At 33.2% G+C, this 18113-nt stretch overlaps 1 protein-coding gene across 3 annotated transcripts in view; it reads left to right on the top strand.

The window, feature by feature from the left end:
• Window positions 1-18113, top strand: part of LOC135134821 (GATA zinc finger domain-containing protein 14) — a 246291-nt gene that overhangs the window by 209228 nt on the left and 18950 nt on the right. For all 3 annotated transcript variants that reach the window (XM_064063657.1, XM_064063656.1, XM_064063658.1), the window contains exons 5-11: window positions 4983-5044; window positions 12100-12171; window positions 12306-12443; window positions 13135-13200; window positions 13257-13448; window positions 13501-13723; window positions 13774-14023. In XM_064063657.1, coding sequence (XP_063919727.1) covers window positions 4983-5044; window positions 12100-12171; window positions 12306-12443; window positions 13135-13200; window positions 13257-13448; window positions 13501-13723; window positions 13774-14023 — 1003 coding nt within the window. The remainder of the gene's footprint in view (window positions 1-4982; window positions 5045-12099; window positions 12172-12305; window positions 12444-13134; window positions 13201-13256; window positions 13449-13500; window positions 13724-13773; window positions 14024-18113) is intronic.

Genomic DNA, 18113 nt, shown 5'->3' with positions numbered 1-18113 from the left:
CTCAGTAACGTTCGTCGTTAATACTAAGCAATTTAAAATACTAATAATGATAATAATAGTGCGGTAAAGCTTTTGATTTTTATTAGAAAAATACAAGTATTAAAATTCATTAGAAGTTAGACAAAGCTTCTCTTACCCCTAAAACAGTACAAAAAAAATTCATCTTGCAAAATTTACATTGTTGTGACAATACCTCTGTAGTAAAATGAAAAATAGTACTGTAGCGTAAATAGGTTTAGTACGGGGCGCTCCGGCACAAAGGCAGGCGACCACAACGGATCGCTGCCGCAATTACGGCGAGTCATGCAATTCCTTCTACGACGAGCGGATCACACAGACAACCGCAATTCCACGTCACCCGTGACGAGAAGACTGTAACGAGCGACGCACTTATCCCCGCCACGCAAAGTTGGCATCAATCACTATATTTGACTTTTACATATACATATAACAATAAATTGTTTATGCAGCCCTATAAGAATTGACGCAACATGGGACTCGCAATCTCACGACCTCTACAGTACTGTATTTCTGAAGTTTTTCGCAAACTAGATATTAAAAAAAATCTACAATTTCCAAAAGTAAATTTTATTAGTTTAAAAGTTAAAGTACAGGTAAAGAAGCATGTTATGCGTATATTTCAAATGAGTTTTCCATAACAAAATTTCGTTATGACGTAATCAAAATAGTACCGAGGATTCTGATATCAATTTGAATAGGTATAGTGTAATAGTAATAATAACAGTACTGTATTGCCAAATTTTAGGAAAAAAAGGGCATTGATCCCCGGACCTCTCGTCTGTTAAACGGGCGAGTGCTAAACTAAGACTGTGTAAGTGTCTAAAGAACAATATGGATTAAACAATAATAAAATATATTAATAATAAACAAAATCAGGGTAGACTGTTAAACCACAAGTTGTGCAGGAGCGTACGTCTTTTACTAATACGTCGTCAAATTATTGCTGAGATGTTTCTAGTTTGCGCTTCACAATACTTCTAAAATACATCTAAAATTTGATGACAATTGGTAAAGTAATTTTGGAGATTATCTATCTAATAAAAATCGTCACAGGCGATAGACAGACAGACGACAGACGAACGATAGAAAGACGATAGAGAGACGGCAAACAAACAACAGATAGACGACGGATAGACGAAAAGGGGAGACCTATTTTTTCGTTGTCTAGGTGTCATGAAACGTCGAGAAAACCGAACATAACCAGTCGTCCGATAGACTAGATTACAGTATTACGCTCGGGAAGTAAAAAGACCATGTCACCATAAATGTGAAGCAAAATTTTCGTGGCAAAAGTTGACGTCATCAAACTCTTGGAAGGGATGTATTATTCTGATTAGTGGTTTATCATGGTCCCGATAACTTTAAAACGTACACAAACTTCCAGAGTAATCGGTTTTGTAGTTTCAAAGTTAACTAGTAAAATTTTAACATAACTATTTTAATTGTTGTCTTTATTTAGGAAAAAAAATTGTTTATTATTAGGTAATAATTAGGTCAAGTAAGCGGTCAAAATTGAGTGTTTATATTCCTTTTTGCTTAGTCTTTAGTTTTGGTAGTTAATATTTATGATTTCTGTATTTTCGAAATTTCAACGTTAAAACTTGAGTAAAATACAAAATAAATAAAATAAATTAAAATTCAAAAGTACAATTTTGAAAAGATGTTTTCAAATTTGGAACGGTTCAACAGATGAATTGCGATGACGGTTTACCATGTTCACAATAACTTTTTCAAATCGATTTTTTTTCTATGTTATGTTTCTATGTTAAATCGTAAAATAAATTTTAAGTTAAATTCTGAATTTATTTCCAAAAATCGATGCATAAGGACTAATAAACAAAATTGGTCCAAGATTATCTAAAAAAGAATTCCTTCGTCCCGGATGTACAATCCAACAAATCCCGCTTCTTCAGAAAATTAAAAAAAATATTTTGGGAAATTTTATTTTTTTACCATAACCCCGGTAAGTTAAAAAATATAGGTGATAGCAATCACAGTGTAAGAGAAAAAATACACATAAGGTAATCGAACCCACACATTTCGAGTTACGAACAGGACACGCTAACCGTTATGTAAAATCTGAATGCCTAGAGAAAAAAACTCAAGACGGATTCATAAACTACAACACTACAACAGTATGTTATTTTATAAAATTTAAGTGGTGTTTATTAGTAAAAAATTTGAAGTAACGCATTATAAAGTTGGTGGGGATCATTAGACAAATTTTGGTCAACGTTTTAAAATCTGCATAATATTTTCATAACAACAGGTTCAATAGTTTTGATGTTATCAGTCTAATAAAATCCCCAACAGTCTAACGACAAGTAGACAGACAACAGACAATTATTTGTAGTATCAAAATCAATTACTGTGTAAAATAAGAAGTTTGGAAAACTTAATAATAATGATGATGATAATAATAATATTTTGTTTATTCCAACATACAACAGTCTATAGTGAATAATAAGTGCAAATTTCAAAAAATTGACACAGTGTTTTTAGTAGTAGTACACTGAGAACTAGAACTGAAAGTTGTATAAGATCCTCAGATAAATGAAACACAAAAACCATTGTGAACACTTACACGTTTCTCGATTTCTTGATAAAGACAAATATTTGTAATTTTTTTAAATAATGTAAAGTACGATTTTTTATTTGGAAAATGGGGTGGCATTTCTTTTCTTTGTGTCTATAATGTACTGCAGAATGTAATTGTCCAATAATGATACTACAATTACAAAAAAAAAATGGAAACATGTTCACTTTAACACAACCAAACAACAACACTATTTTCAAAAAACTTGTAAACTTAAATCTGATATTCTCTTTATTCGCTAACGACTACCACTGTGTCTGCATTATGTAAATACGCGGTTTCTGCTCCATCCCTATAAAGCCAGTTTTTAATTTTCTTTCCACCCCAGCGCGAAATCTTCACGCCGACGTGACATCAAATTTTATTTCCGCTCAACGAAACTTTTGTATTCTTGGCGGACGAAAACATTCATCAAAATTATCCGAAAAATATAACTTTAATCTCATCCCGGCTTATTTGATAAGTTCCAGGACCCAGAATAAAATTATCCAGGTGGCGATGCGGGATAACTGTAAAAGAGAGACCCGTTAGGGCTTCCTGTTGCTATGCAACTCACGAGGAAAACGACACGTGCACCACAGAGAATGCCGTAGTAAAATCTTATCTGCATGTTCGTGGTGGATCTTCGGTTTACCTGACCGCAGCACTGCATTGTGCCGATGCAAACCATATTACAAAACCGGTGTTATCGCGGAAACGCCACTTTTAAGCCCCAAATTAAATTTTAATACGGGAAAGGGAAAAAAAGGAACGGTTTGAAGTGGATATGCAGGTTTAAGCTATAATAGCTATGCCGCACATGTATAGTGGCTCTCTGTGAAATACCGCAGGGATTCGAAAAAATCCCCGGATTTATGATGCTTCCGTCTCCCATATGCAAATATTGTCTGTTGTGTTTGATGTAAAAATGTAAATATTTTATGTACGGTAAGAATCTGTTTCGGTAACATTGTTAAGAGGACAGTTTTTAGCACAAAAATACACACAACACCGGTGGAAAATGTTAATAATTAATAAATAAATAACAGGAGCTAGACACACATCAGATAGTCTACCAACGTCAGCTATCAAATGTTATCAACGTTGAATTTCTACGCATCTGATTTTTACAAGTAATGTATTCCCTTTTATTTCCAAACATGAAAGTCTGTCGATTCCTCGTTTCCATATGCCTGTCTATCATCTGTCATTTGTTTGTTGGCGTCTTATAGTCTCCGAAATTACTAGAGTGATTATTACGAAATTTTTTGGTACTGTATAATTTTTTTGCTTTTATTTCCTCAGCGGAAACTAAACTGATGAAAACTCGAAAAGTTGCATATTATAAAAATTTGAAGAAATGAAAAATTGAAAAATTAAAACTTCAGGAGCGAGGGAAGTTCTGTCGAAATAATCTTCGACCTTTTCTTTGTAGTTTGGTTAGATTTTAACCCCAGAAAAGCATGCTCAAAATTGTGTAAATAATGTAAGCAACACCAGAAATTTGTCTTAGATAACGACCTAGATAAACAATTTAAAACTTATCTAAATTTAAATTTCCGGTAACAAATTTTTAGTTATGTGACAATCCAAATCGTTTAATTTGAATATCGCTTATTTGTGGCTTACGAGTCTCGTTCACGCAGCGCCAGGAGAAATCGGGCAGTCTCTCGGTAGGGTTAAATCCGTGTTATTGCGTTAGTGATCTCTGATGTAAACAGAAAATTAGAGTAACGGCTGATGTCATTAATTGAATTGGAAATTGTAATGAAAATAGCGTGCTGCAGTTAATGTGGGGCGGTTGTGATTAATGAAAATCCAATGGGATGGACTGTTATTACGGTTCACGTGGGTAGACGATTACTGCTTATAATTTCTTGATTCGCCCTCATTATTAGCAGATTGCAAATTTCCCAGGTTATCTATCACGCTACTCGCAAGATTGATTCTCGGACCATCAATGAAAACAAATCCTAAATTTGCATCAATTTCATCTTCCTGTGTTTGTACAGGTTCCGGGGCAATTTATTATCCCGAATTGAAGGCTAATTTTCAGAACAAAAACATCCTTTTGCCACTGGCATCAATAGACTCTGAAAAAATTGTATGGCAGATGTGTGCCAGGTTCAAGTTTCCGGGACATTAGCTGAAAATCAATCTATGTCCGAATAACAGTCTTTTGTAAGCCATATTTGTACCATATTTACTTTTTACTAGACGATTAGAAGTTGAGAATTCTCTACAATATTTCACTGAGTGTGTATAACACAAAAAGTCAATACTTGTGATCAGAAAATCGCGGCTGGTTTTTCCACAAGAAAAAACCTAATGTGTACGAAATTTGCGATTTGCCTTGAATCGAGCATTCACAGTAACTTTGTTCCAGGTGCCGCTTTGATGAAAATCGTCGAAGTCTACAAAGAGATCCAGGACCAGCAAATGAACATTGTAAGTATTCACAATCAAAATTCGCAACGACTGTTTTTTTAATGAAAAAGCTGGCAAAAGAGGAGCACACGAAACCCGTGCGATTAATTAAAATTTAACATTTGGAAACACGATTTGCATGCGGAACTTCCAGTATTAAAAGCAAGTAGAATATTCCAATAGCGCGAACAAAATTTTCACAGTTAACCATTGTGTACAAAGGTAAGTGAAATTAAAACAGTGGAGGTGGCGAATAATTAATTCAGCAGATAATTGTGTTACCGGTTGGGGCGAGAACTGTCCTCCAAAGCGGACATTCTAAATAAAACCGCGAATAAAATTACAGTAAAACCAGAGCTTGGACGTTGCAAAAACACTCATAATTCCTTTGCCTGCCACAGCCTGACAGTCGGCAACTCGTCGTGGGGTGCAAATTGTACGCAAGGGGTTAGTGTAAAAAACACTCCAATTCGGGCACGTGGTTAAGGGATGAGCTTCGATTTTAGCACTGCTTGGCTAAATAAGATTCCACGAGATGAATATTCAAAATGATTTTTTCGGGTGGTCGTTAGCGAACGCTTATGCAGAATGAGATAAGAGCCACACTTTTTGTTATTAGCAGTGGATATGGATCCCTTGTTTCATGGAAGAATATCTGTAATCCTATTTCAACTTTGATTTAATATCATCACAGTATTATTCGTCTAAATTAGGGAAAGACGCGGACGCTTCTATATATGGAAGGTTTAGCACTAGAAAATTTAGTAAAACCGGTTTTTGGACGAGTATTAGAAGAACTCATTTTCATCTTAAAAAATAATGCTACTGAAATTGCTTCCCAATTTGGAACTCGATATAGAATGTTAAGAGAAAGACAAAATTGTGACCAGTCCTTAGAGCAACAAAAGTCGTAACCCATTTTATCATAGAAACTTTTCAATTTTTTTGTGAACCCTTCCATTGCCAAAAATTTCAAGAAAATTGGATTAACGTGGCAACGTCGCATCGAAATTTCAAAAGTAAACTGTGGTTGTAAAGGCTAAGAAAGAGACAATCAAAATCTGTAAAGATATATAGTGTGTTTCATTAAAAAAACTAAGCTAACTAAAAAGGCCATTAGAACACTCTGTATAGTTAAAAATAATTTTAGGGTATAGTCCCTAGTACAACTTAGATCTTTAACTTTTTTTATCTCTCATAATTAATGAGATATCGAGGACTTCTTCTAACTTTTGAAAATATTTATTAATAACTACCTCGATTATTATGAATTTATACATTAAAACAACAATTTTGAATATTTATCTCCAATGTCCTAATTTTTTACAAAGATACGAGAGCTTTAATGAATAATAAAACATTGAAATTTCCAACGACTTATCTAATATTTAACGTAAATTAAAATTCAGGACTCTTTAAGTATACTTTTTCATTTTTCATTTAGTTTCAAGATACAGAATTTCTTTTGAAATTGAAATTATCAAATTGGAAATAATTGTTTTAAAATGTGGATTATTTGAAATATATTACTTGTCCGAACACAATCCACTGTGTTTATATTAATAGACATGGCTAAAGTCAAAAAGGAGTTTATAATTAAAGAAAAAAAAAACATACTCCTATACTTGTGCTTCATGAATTTGCGTTGAACTTGTTTGTTGTTATTATAGTTTTTATTTTGGAATGTTTTTCGTAGTAAATCTTGTCTTTAAATACATAATGCCAACCTAACGAAACCCACGGTGTATTATTTTGGGAACCAATGGAAATTTTTTTTATAAATTGTTTAAAAGAATTTTCAAGGACTTTGGTGTTCCATTTTGGAAAATTCTGAGCTGACCTCTTTTGAGTCCCGTTTTTTTTTTAATTTTAAAACAATCTTGAGGTTCTAGGTATTCTTGTTTGAAAAGTATTTGAAAGTCCTTTGGAGCCTCTAGTGTCTTTTCTTATAATAATTTAATAAATGTCTTAGGATATGTCATTTAAGTCCAGCAACCCCCTATTTTCTTAGAAAGTACGTCATTTGCCAAAATCGGTGTTTGTCTTTTTTTAACAGGTACTACCCTCGCCCACCCACCCTATCTTTTCTTGGAGAGTATGTCATTTGCCAAAATCAGTTTTATCTTAGCAGCTACTAGCCCCGCCCACCCACCCTCTCTTCTCTTAAAGGGTATCTCATTTGCCAAAATCAGTCTTATCTTATCAGATACTAGCCCCGCCCACCCACCCTCTCTTTTCTTAGGGGTATGTCATTTGCCAAAATCAGTTTTACCTTAGCTAGTACTTGCTAAGATAAGACTGATTGGGGCTAGCACTTGTTAACGTAAGACCGATTTTGGTAAATGGCATACTCTTTAAACAATTAAAGGGTGGGTGGGTGGTGCTAGTATTCGCTAAGATAAGACTGATTGCGACAAATGATATACCTTCTCAGAAAATAGAGGGCGGGTGGACGGGGCTAAAATTTACTAAGATATAACTAAACAATATTAAAACTAGTCACTGGAATGATGAAGGGGTGGGTGGGCGGGGCTACTATTTGCTCATAAAACTAGACTTAGCTTACTTTTACAAAAAATTATCAAAATTTAGAAACATTACGAGCTTACTTACTTATATGCACAAGGCAGGAATTTTGAACATCTTCTCTAGTGTTTAGCTGGTTATACTTTAATGGATTTTTCTTTCATTAGTCTGTTCTGGATTTATAGTTTCTTGGAATAATGCATTTGTATCAATGCAAAATCGAGTCCTCGACAGCAGATTTGTACATCTGTTGTGAGTGACATCTTATTTAGAATTGCGTATACAAAATAAGTCGAAAAGAAATAATGACAGAGATAATTTATTTTATTGATTTTCCAGAAAATTTGGGAATGTATTGCTGTTATTGTTATTGTTAGTATTGCACTCCACCTATCTAAATTCATATACGACGTGTCCTTACTAGAATACTGATGATGTCATAACAAAATTTCGTAACTGAAAAATTCATTTGAAACATACGAATAGCATACTCCTGTAGCTTCAGTTTACTACACATATTAAATTACATTGTTAAAATTTGATTTTGTTTATTTTATTATTTTCATGATAAGCTTTATAAGTTAAAATAAAGATAATGGGTGTTAAATTGAAAAAGTCATCAAGTTGGCTTTGATTTTTTATAAATATTATGAAGTATGTCTATAATAAACCTAATATATCAGAAAAAAATAAGCAAAATCAAATTTTATCATTTTTTTTAAAGTTGGACAAGTAAGTACTTGTTCTTTAGAGGATAAGAAATTGTTGCCTAAATAACCTTAGACCAATTTTTTATATTTATCTTCATTCCGTTTTTTTTCAGTTAATTGTACGACGTTTCTCTTATTTTGTAATTCCCGTTCATTATTGGCTAGTATCACTAGATCATCAGCGCGTTGCCACGAACGGGTATCAATACGACGTACATTCGAATATTTACCTTTCTATGAAGCTTTTCGATATTTTAGTAAATAAAATGTAGTGGACTAAGATCTCTTCCTCTCGAACTCTTTTATTGGTTATAATAAGTAGGGTAAAAAGCAAGGTGGAGTATGTTATTTTATAAAATTTAAATAGTATTTACCAAATAAAATTTTGATGTGACGTCATCAAGTTACTGGTGGGGATGATGACACAAATTTTGATTGATGTTTACCATCTACATGATATTCCCAACATAAATATAAAATTTGACGAAAATCGGTCCGGTAGTCTCGGAGATTACTTGTCTAATAAAAATCGAGACAGACAGACAGACGGAAACGGAAGTCCTATTTTTTAAGACTCTAACCACTCGTAATCCAACCATAGGAAAAATAGACAAAGAAAACTTTATAGTAATTCTTGACAGAGATATTTTAAAACAAGAAAATACCAAACTCAAAATTTCGAGAAACTCAACAGAAATTTTACAACGGGACATAACAACAAGGTAAAAGGAATACACAAAAGACGTAAAGCAACAATAACTCAACTAGAAGAAAAAAACCTCATCAGCATGAACTGAATAATTCTTCCACGTAAAATAAGCAATTTTTATATATAATAATCTCTGTACATTAAAAAAATATAGATAATAACAGTTACAGTGTAAGAGACGAAAAAACCCATGAGAGAATCGAAGTCGCCCATTATAAGCGATGAGCTATCAAATATCCTTGTGTGAGCTCCCCTTATATTAATATAAAAGGTGGTTATACGATTTTAAGTTTTTCCGAAAAATTGGATTCCTCAGGGAAGATATCAAGGCGGATTCATAAACCACAAATACAGGAGTATATTATTATATAAAATTTAAAGTCTACGTACTATGAAACATTTTGAGGGGACGTTGGTGGGTCTGTTTAGTTCAATTTTGGCGAGTACTCGGGAAGTAAAATAAAAATTAATCCAAAAAGTCTTCAAATTTAACCCAAACAATATTATGGTAAGTGAGAGAAATCTTAAAGTGTGTTTTTCTACCGCCCACGTTTTTTGGTTTTCTAATAGAGCTATTAACGCACGCAAATGACGTCACAGCAGTTCGTTAATAGCGGAAAGGCGTTCTTTAATAGATCTGGTGTAATTTAGATCGGTAAGATTGGTAGCAATGACGAGAAATGTCAGGTGAATGTCAGTGGCAAATCTAAACTTAAAATTTCCCATGTTTCCGGACGCGTAACTTCTTCGCAAGACATTTTAACCAATTTCAAATTACAAAAACTCGAATTGGTTCGAATTACAATTGTTGTTGTGAAAATTCGAACCTCAAATATTTCGTGGTTAGTGTCAGACCGACCCATCACCAACCACGACAAAAGTCCCCAGATTAAAAAAAATGCAAATTTCAATTAAATTTTGGGAAAAAACGTGTGCGGTAGAAAAAATAGTATAAATAACTCGTTCATAAGGCCATTGAGGCACTCATCCTTTATATAACTCGCGGCTTCGCCGCTCGTTCTATAAACTTGGATTCGTGCCTCAATAGGGTAAAGTCGGGAGAGTTGGACCACCTTTTAAAAAACTCAATATAATTCCTTTATTTAACAACTTAAAAAAATATAAAATTTACAAGAACATAGCTGAACATTTATTCTTTAAGGTACAAGTATTTTTTTTGTTCCAACACAATATGATAATCCATCAAAAAAAAAATGGTAAACGCTTGCAACGGTCCAACTATCCTGTCAAGGGTAGGACAGTCGGACCATTTTAGGTAAGATAGATAAACCACCAAATTTTTACTTTTTCTTTTGTTAATAGTGTTTCCATAGGTTTGACAAAGGGCCTCATAGCTCGTACATCTCTTGTGTAACCATCTTTTGCATAGTACACATTATTAAATCCAAAAAAGAAGCCAACCATATTTTTCCCGCTAGACCTAAAAATTAATAGCCATAGAGATGCAATACAAATCTACCTTGCGTTGGTTTTTCGTGTGTAATTACTTGGCATTTTCTAAAAAATGGAACATAGGTCCATCTGTCTGTCACACCGTTGGACCATCTATCCTTTTATGTTAGGACAGATGGACCACTACACTGCGGCACAACTAGATGATAAAATCACGTAAAGTGAGGTTAAAATCAAAGACAAAGCTTCCATTAATTGTACTGTCTATAACTTTTATATGCAAACTTACCAGACTTCCAACAAACGTTATCGCAAAGTAAGCGGCTGAAATTTCAGGCCCGCAAGAAAATTTTAATGTTGAATAACGCAAAACATTTAATTGAAACAAAAGTATTTTCACATGTCCTGACATGAATGCAGATAAATGCAACTGTAGTTCGCGGGAAATTTAAATTGTTCCAATAGGTTCAGAGTTATTGCTAATGGACCGTCTCTCCCACTGGTCCAACTCTCCTGACTTTACCCTATTTGCCTTATGAAACTCGTTCTTTAATATACTATTGTGAAATTGTAACAAATACCCAGTTAGGAAGCAACTAATAATAATTAATATATAATTTCCAATTATTTAAAATTAACGACTAAAAGCGATAAAAACAAAAAAAATCATTAATTGTAGTGATTCCTGTGTAAGAATTCTCAGTAAAAGCCGCTTAACAACCACCATCCTGCCAAGCTCTGGCGGCGTTTTTTTCCTTTTTTTTTAACAACATCATTAAATATTTATGACATTGTCAAACATTCTTGTTTCTATTACCACTAATACGTCCAAACCACTCAGACTTTCAACAATAACGATGTTTTGCGTTTACTTCTGAAGTAAAATTAATTATTAAAATTTTCCAAGAAGCTCAATGTTTGGAGATAGAAATTTGTTGCAAATAAGATCCTTCACAATGTACAAAAAAATGGAAGCATTTGAATAAGCTTATTTTCCAAGCGAAATATTGTGTTTTTATGATACACAAACAAGTTTTTGTGAATATGTTGATTTATATTTCGTTTGTTCGACTAAATTTCTACAGCTTGTGTGGAAATTAAGTTACACATATCAGGCAGGATCTACCAAAAAAAAAAGGAACATCGAGACTGATCTTTTGATTTCTTGAGAACCAGAGTATTATGATTTACTACATTTTTTTGTTATAATTTTTAGAACAAAAGCTGTTTTAATTTTTGACAAAACTAGATATTATTCCCTGATTTTTTCTCGTATCGGCCAGTTGAGTTTTAATGGCACATTTATGTAGACCAATTTTTTTTAACTTATATTTCATTATGTCGAGCTTTTAATTCGTATTTTTTTCACAAAACATCATATTTTTAACGATTTACAAACTTTACTCGTGCAAGTGTGTACTCGACGAAAATAAATTCCCTCAAACGAAAAATTGTGTTTTTTGCCCTTTTTTTGCTCCCCGCCCCAATTTTTCTGGAAGTTCCGCTCCTAAGTGGATGTTTTTGATGAGAAACACCCTAACGCTATTTGATTAATAAACGAATACGCTTTAATTTCGATGTTACGCAAACTTTCGTGTAATCGCTACTAATTAATATTTGCTTTTCGTTAAACAGGAAATGAATATTCGATTACATTAGTATTAATTACACAAATACGCGCTGTATTCCCCACTGATTCCGTTTCTGAAATTTTTCAGCTTAAAGCATTTTACGTCGACTTGCTCGTCCCGCTCGAGACCAATTTGGAAAAGGATACCAAAGTTGTGCAGGTAATTAAAACAAATTATTCCATTACCGAACCGCAGACTTATAAGCTTGTTTCCAATTTACATTCACTCGAATGCCAAGTTTAAGTAGTCGTCGATGGCTGCGAAAGCTCCAAATTAAAACCTGCCTGTTTCAGTCCGAACAGAAGCGATTTCTGCAGCAGCACAAGCAGAGGTCGGAAACTTACAGCAAGGCCGCAGCCATGATGAAAAAGCAGCGGAAGAAGTCCAGAACTTCGCAAAAAACGGGACTGGCTATGGATAAAGAGCTAAAGGTTAGTGTTATCGGTTAATAAAATAAGAGATCCCACTTAATTACAGGCGTCGGCTCGAAAGTTGTGGTCGGAGAGAACTTAACCCGAGTTAATATTTGATCAAGCTAGATCAATGTGGGACGTCAAAATTCACTGCGGGCTGTAATTGAGATAAAAATTAAATTCCAATGGTTCCGGTTAAGAACAATGCTAGCAAGTCACAGTGTTTATTTTGACGCTTTGTGATTGAACTTTGGTTGAAGATCTAGGAAAGCAACGACTAGTGTATTCTATAGGGTTTTTTAGAGCCAAGTAGACAGATCTTATCACTTGTTAATTAACCGGACATACGATATTTAATTTTCATGAAAAAACACACATCAAATAAATTGTAAAAATGAATAGATAATTACTGTGATAACTAACTTAGGAAATTTAATCCAAAAGAATGTAGTACAGTAGGTAAAGAGACAATATTATGATGTTTACGGTTAGACTGGCAGTAAAAAATTAAAATGAGTGTGTATTTTTGTTTAAATAGATTTTCAACTGTATTCGAATTGGGTCGTAGGAATTGATTTAATTTATTGTGTTTGTGTCGTGCTGGTATTGTTCTTTGGCAATCCAAACTCAAATGAACTGAGCAGGTGTCCGACATCCCTATAAGTGGGAATTCGAATCCAAATCGGCAATTGTTTTGATTTTGTTCCAGAACATGCAAGTGTTGGAAGAGGAGAAAACCAAGCTCGACGCCTTCTGCGAACAAAGTCTTAAGAACGTAAGTTCGTATCGAATTCAAATGATATTGATATTGGCATCTCCGAAATATTTCAGGCAATGACCCAAGAACGTAGAAGATACGGATTCGTTCTTGAAAGGCAATGCTCTCTCGCTAAACATTATTTATCTTATCATAATCAAGGACTGGCTGCATACCAACAAAATCTGGAGAAATGGTCGGAAGTTGCCAAAACAAGGGAATATCTGCCGGAATCCGTCGAGAATATTTTCACAAACAGACTAAGGGTAATCACTTTCATAACCGTTACAATACCAAGTTGATTGGGAAAGTTTCCAGCAAATATCAGTCTGGCAAGACGAGGACGTCTACTCGAATCCGAGGAGCCCGAATTTCGAAGATGACAGAATTAGTATTAGCTCCCAATTAAGGAAGACCAAGAGCATGGACGCCTCGTGCTTGGATATACGGTCCATCGGGGACGTGGGGTCGCCGGTGACGACGTTATCGAGGGCCAAATCGGAGTATAATTTAAATTCTTCGACGCATTCGCTCGCTCAAGGTGAGTAGAGTTAATGCCGGGAACGTTCGAGTGAATTTATCTTCTTGCAGACGGCCACACTCCGAGTCGGAGGCCCAAATCGATGGCTGTCCCTCCGCCACCTCAGTGGGATACTCAGCTAGCTAGGGCACTTTATGCCTACTTATCAAGTGGAGATAATCAACTCAGTTTTCTTGAAGGAGATCTCATTGCGCTGATAGGAGAGCGGAATAAGGGCTGGCAATTTGGAGAGAACTTGAGGACACAATGCAGTGGATGGTTCCCATTAGCTTACACGGAACTTCTGGATGATCCTGCTTCGTGAGTAGATCCGATATCTGAATATCTTGTTAATTGCCTTGCATAATTACACCGGGAAAAGTGGGGAATTTACACGCGAATTATTCATGCCTTCGGTTTCGGTTGAAACATAACGAAATTTTATACAGTTAGCAGTCATACAGAGAATTTTTAATAGTCTTATGGTTGCTGAGTATTGTCGACAATCATTTTTAAGAGATTTCTTCGTAGATTTGAAACCGAATGTAACTATATTATTTTGAGCGGAGTAATTAATTAGATGTAGTTTACTGAATTCAAATAATTGTTAACTAAAGACAAATAATGTTGGAACTTGTCGCATCTGTTAATCAAGTTTCAAGTTCGTGTTTCTCTCTATGCAAATTTCGTCGTCAGTTAGATAAAAATCCATTAAATGTGACTGAACTATCAGCTACTTTCTGTTTCTCTAATCTAAATGGAAAGTGGCAATGCATTGAACAAGAATGAACTCTTTTTTCTGCATTTTCCAGGAAAACTACAATAGTCAATCTAAATATTTATTAGTCTACTTATTCTATTGTCGCTTTTTGCTTGCATACAAACACGATATTTCACACGAACTTGACACCACTAATGAAACTCGGAGTATCTACACTACATATTATTTAATAAATAATAATGTGACATTATCGAATAAATATAAGGTATCTTTTATCAAAGGAAAACTACAACTTAAAAGTCGCCGTTTCTATTTACTTAGGTATATAGGTTTAGGTTTTTCAAAAATATTTAAAAAGTTTTTCTCTATGGAAAATGCATTATGTGTATCTCATCAGATTATACATGATTTTTGGTACTTTGGAGGTTACTGCTGTACAAAAGGGTCTCTGACCATAGTGAGTTTTTAGCAGTTTAATTGTGATTTTATGGTCAAGCTTTTCGGCAGAGCTTTGACCATTCAACCCACGATTGTCTAAATATGATCGGTAGAATGAAATTGCTGAGATTGTAAATAATAAATCAATAAGGATCTACCGATCGTGACAATTTTTTCCAACCTAAAAAACATAAAATCTAAATTTTTCTAATTTTTTCACGTGTACATATTCAAAATTTTTAACATTTTTCTAGAGTTCAGTTTATGTTGTTTTCCGTATCGTATGTGAGATCAATTTGATTGAAAAACTAAAAAAAAAAACGTTATTTACTTTGTTATTTTTTGAAAACGTAACACCCTATATATTTCTACAGAGTTAGAGCTACTCTAGAAAAATATTATATAGTTTTCAACATTTTCATTTTCATTGTTCAAAAATTCTCATTTCTGCGATCTGTAAAAATTTTTCCACAAGCAAGTTTTTCGTTACCTTGTATAACGCATAAAAATTGAACAGTGTTTCAACATGCTTAAATACAGGTTGATTCAATTTGCAAATTTTACCTTTTTTCGTATTCAAATAGGCCTGTAATTTATTTGAGCTTATCTCTAAACAAGTTTTTTTTGTGCCAATTTTGTTTTGATTTATCCTGATAGTTTTTTTTAATTACTGTCATTATTTGTTCAAAAATTAAAACACCATTCAACTGGCAAGATCGTACGAAAATTCAACCCACAACATTGTCTAGGGACATTTTAGGTTAGGTGTCAAGAAGTGCTGTAAAAAAAAATGAGGTTAGGATGCTTTTTATTCATCTTATTTCTGTTTATTTTATTTTGACATTTTTGTCATGAAATTTCATATTTGAAGTTTTTTGTAGTACCAACTTGCCAGGGTAAAAATAAGCCCTATAGGCCTTTTATTTGCTACCAACTTAATTCAAGAGGTGGTTTTTTAATATTTGAATAAACAGTAGGTTAAACCCCGACGCAAGTTTAATTACAAATAAATTTATAAGCTTAAAAAAATATAGTGTGTTCCAGTTGAATTACTCTATATAAAATAACTTCAATTCTTGTTCGATTTTTTAAAACGTATATATATGCAGGGTGATCCAAAAATGAGCGAAAAGCTCGATGGTACGTTGTTAAGAAAGCTCTGAGGAACTCGAAAAAAAATTGTTAAAAATTCTCCGAACCAAATTTTTTAAAATATTAATCGTCAAAATTGAAGAATTTAATTGAGAGTCTAAAATTAAAAAAAAAACTCAAAAATAACATCTATGACCAATAAAAAAATATATGTTATAGATCGTATTCCAAGCAAGAACTGCAGCTACCTCGAAAATATATGATCAAAAGACCCTTGTATCTGGCTTTTTTTTCCTTTTTTAATAACGACACTTAATCTATAAAAATATACTTTGCTTTCCTTTTTAAAAGAACACACTTGAAGTGGAACGTTTATATACAGGGTGATTCAAAAATGGCGCACTAACTTTATGATATGTCATTAAAGACTGTTCATTATACAAATCAAAAATAATTTAAAAAATCTCAGGGCCCAGATGGAGAAGACACAGGCTTTCGAAGTTCAAATTCTATTTCAGATATTCGACTATGTTTTAATTCATTACGTAGTGTTCGGCACATGATGTCATGTCTTTATTCATGGTTTTCCTTCCTTCATTTTACAATACAAAGAACTTAAAAATTGTTTAAAAGATAACAGTGGCTAATTTTTTACCTTTTTTATTTAATAAAGAAATCTAAATCGATATTTTGTTTTTCAAGTGAACATCAAATTGAAGTAAGGAATCTTTTAATAATGATTTGTCCCGAACTTAAAAATGTAGCGTTGAGTTATTGCGCCATTTTTTAATCACCCTGTATTGAAAAAAATTGCAAATTATTAAAATAATTTTCAGTTATACAAAAACAGAATACGATACAGAGCCTTCTATCCGAAAAAAAAAAAATATCATATGTGAAAACTGTAAAAATTAAGATTTTTTTATGAACATTCTGGATGTTAAAATACAATTTTATTTATACCACACCAAAGCGCGCATTTATTTCTCCACAAAATATTGTTAGACTAACTTAAAAAATAACCCTTCCATTACTAAAAATTTTTAAGAAAATTGGAATAATCTGGCAACGTCTCATGGGAATTTAAAAAATAAACTGTGGTTACAAAGCCTAAGAAGAGGTCAATCAAAATAGGTAAAAATATGTCGCGTATTCTATTCTATCTGATTTCAGTGTATGGTACTTAAAAACAGTACAACTTTTTTTCTATTTTTAATCATTAAGGAGATGAACGCATGCTTAGTGACTCACCCTGTATATGTACATATTTCAGCTGATTTATATTTCTTTCATTTCTTTCAAGTAATGTGTAAAATTGTTGTAAATCTGCTACTAAAATTGGAAATGAACTGAACAAAAATCTATATAAATATATGGAAATATTTGATCTCAGCCTCATGTATTTATTATTTTATTCTATTTTAGAACCATAATCTTATTTATAAGCACCCAAATGCGGGCTTAAATTGGCCTTTTTAGCACAAATCTGTCAAAAATTGCTAAGCAACAATTGATTGTTCATTTACTCTAATCAATTAATTATTCAAACACGCTTCGATATTCAACGTTTTTCTTAAGTTGGAAAAACAATATTTTATCAAATCATTACCTGACCGACTTCAAATTCTTCTAAACTTTCGTTTGAATAAACGTTTTCCGCTTCTTTAATTTACATTTTGAAAAACGAATTATCAAATAATCAACGTGGTATCCATAACAACATCAAAATAATAGCCAGCTATGTATTAAAATTCGCATCGGCACAATTCACACAGTCTTGCCGAAAATACTCAATATTTCGTTAAAAATAGTTTATAAACTAAAATAGAATAAAACGTTGTATGTACCACGTGCATAATTGTCGATTGTGGCACTCAGGAAATTAAAAGCCCTCCTTCGTCGGGCTTTAAACATTCCCTCGTGCCACAATCTCCCTGATTATGCCCTTAATACATAAATAACTATTTTTTGAAGAGGTTATTATTTTGAAAAGGGCTTAAATGGATTTGTGGATTTGTATATTAAGTTATGCAACGAGATTTTCAATTAAATTAAATTTTACATTCGAATTTGTCCAACAATGTTGCTGTGGTATTTTTATATAAAAACGTGAAAACTACTCGAACCATTACACCAGTAGTGTTGCGCTGTGTGTTCTAG

This window comes from Zophobas morio, unplaced genomic scaffold, assembly GCF_036711695.1.
Source record: "Zophobas morio isolate AGI-343-1 ecotype UQ-CSIRO unplaced genomic scaffold, CSIRO_AGI_Zmor_V1 ptg000024l, whole genome shotgun sequence".
Lineage (NCBI taxonomy): Eukaryota > Metazoa > Arthropoda > Insecta > Coleoptera > Tenebrionidae > Zophobas > Zophobas morio.
The sequence above is the reverse complement of the archived record's forward strand: the minus strand, read 5'-3'. Positions and strand labels throughout refer to the sequence as shown.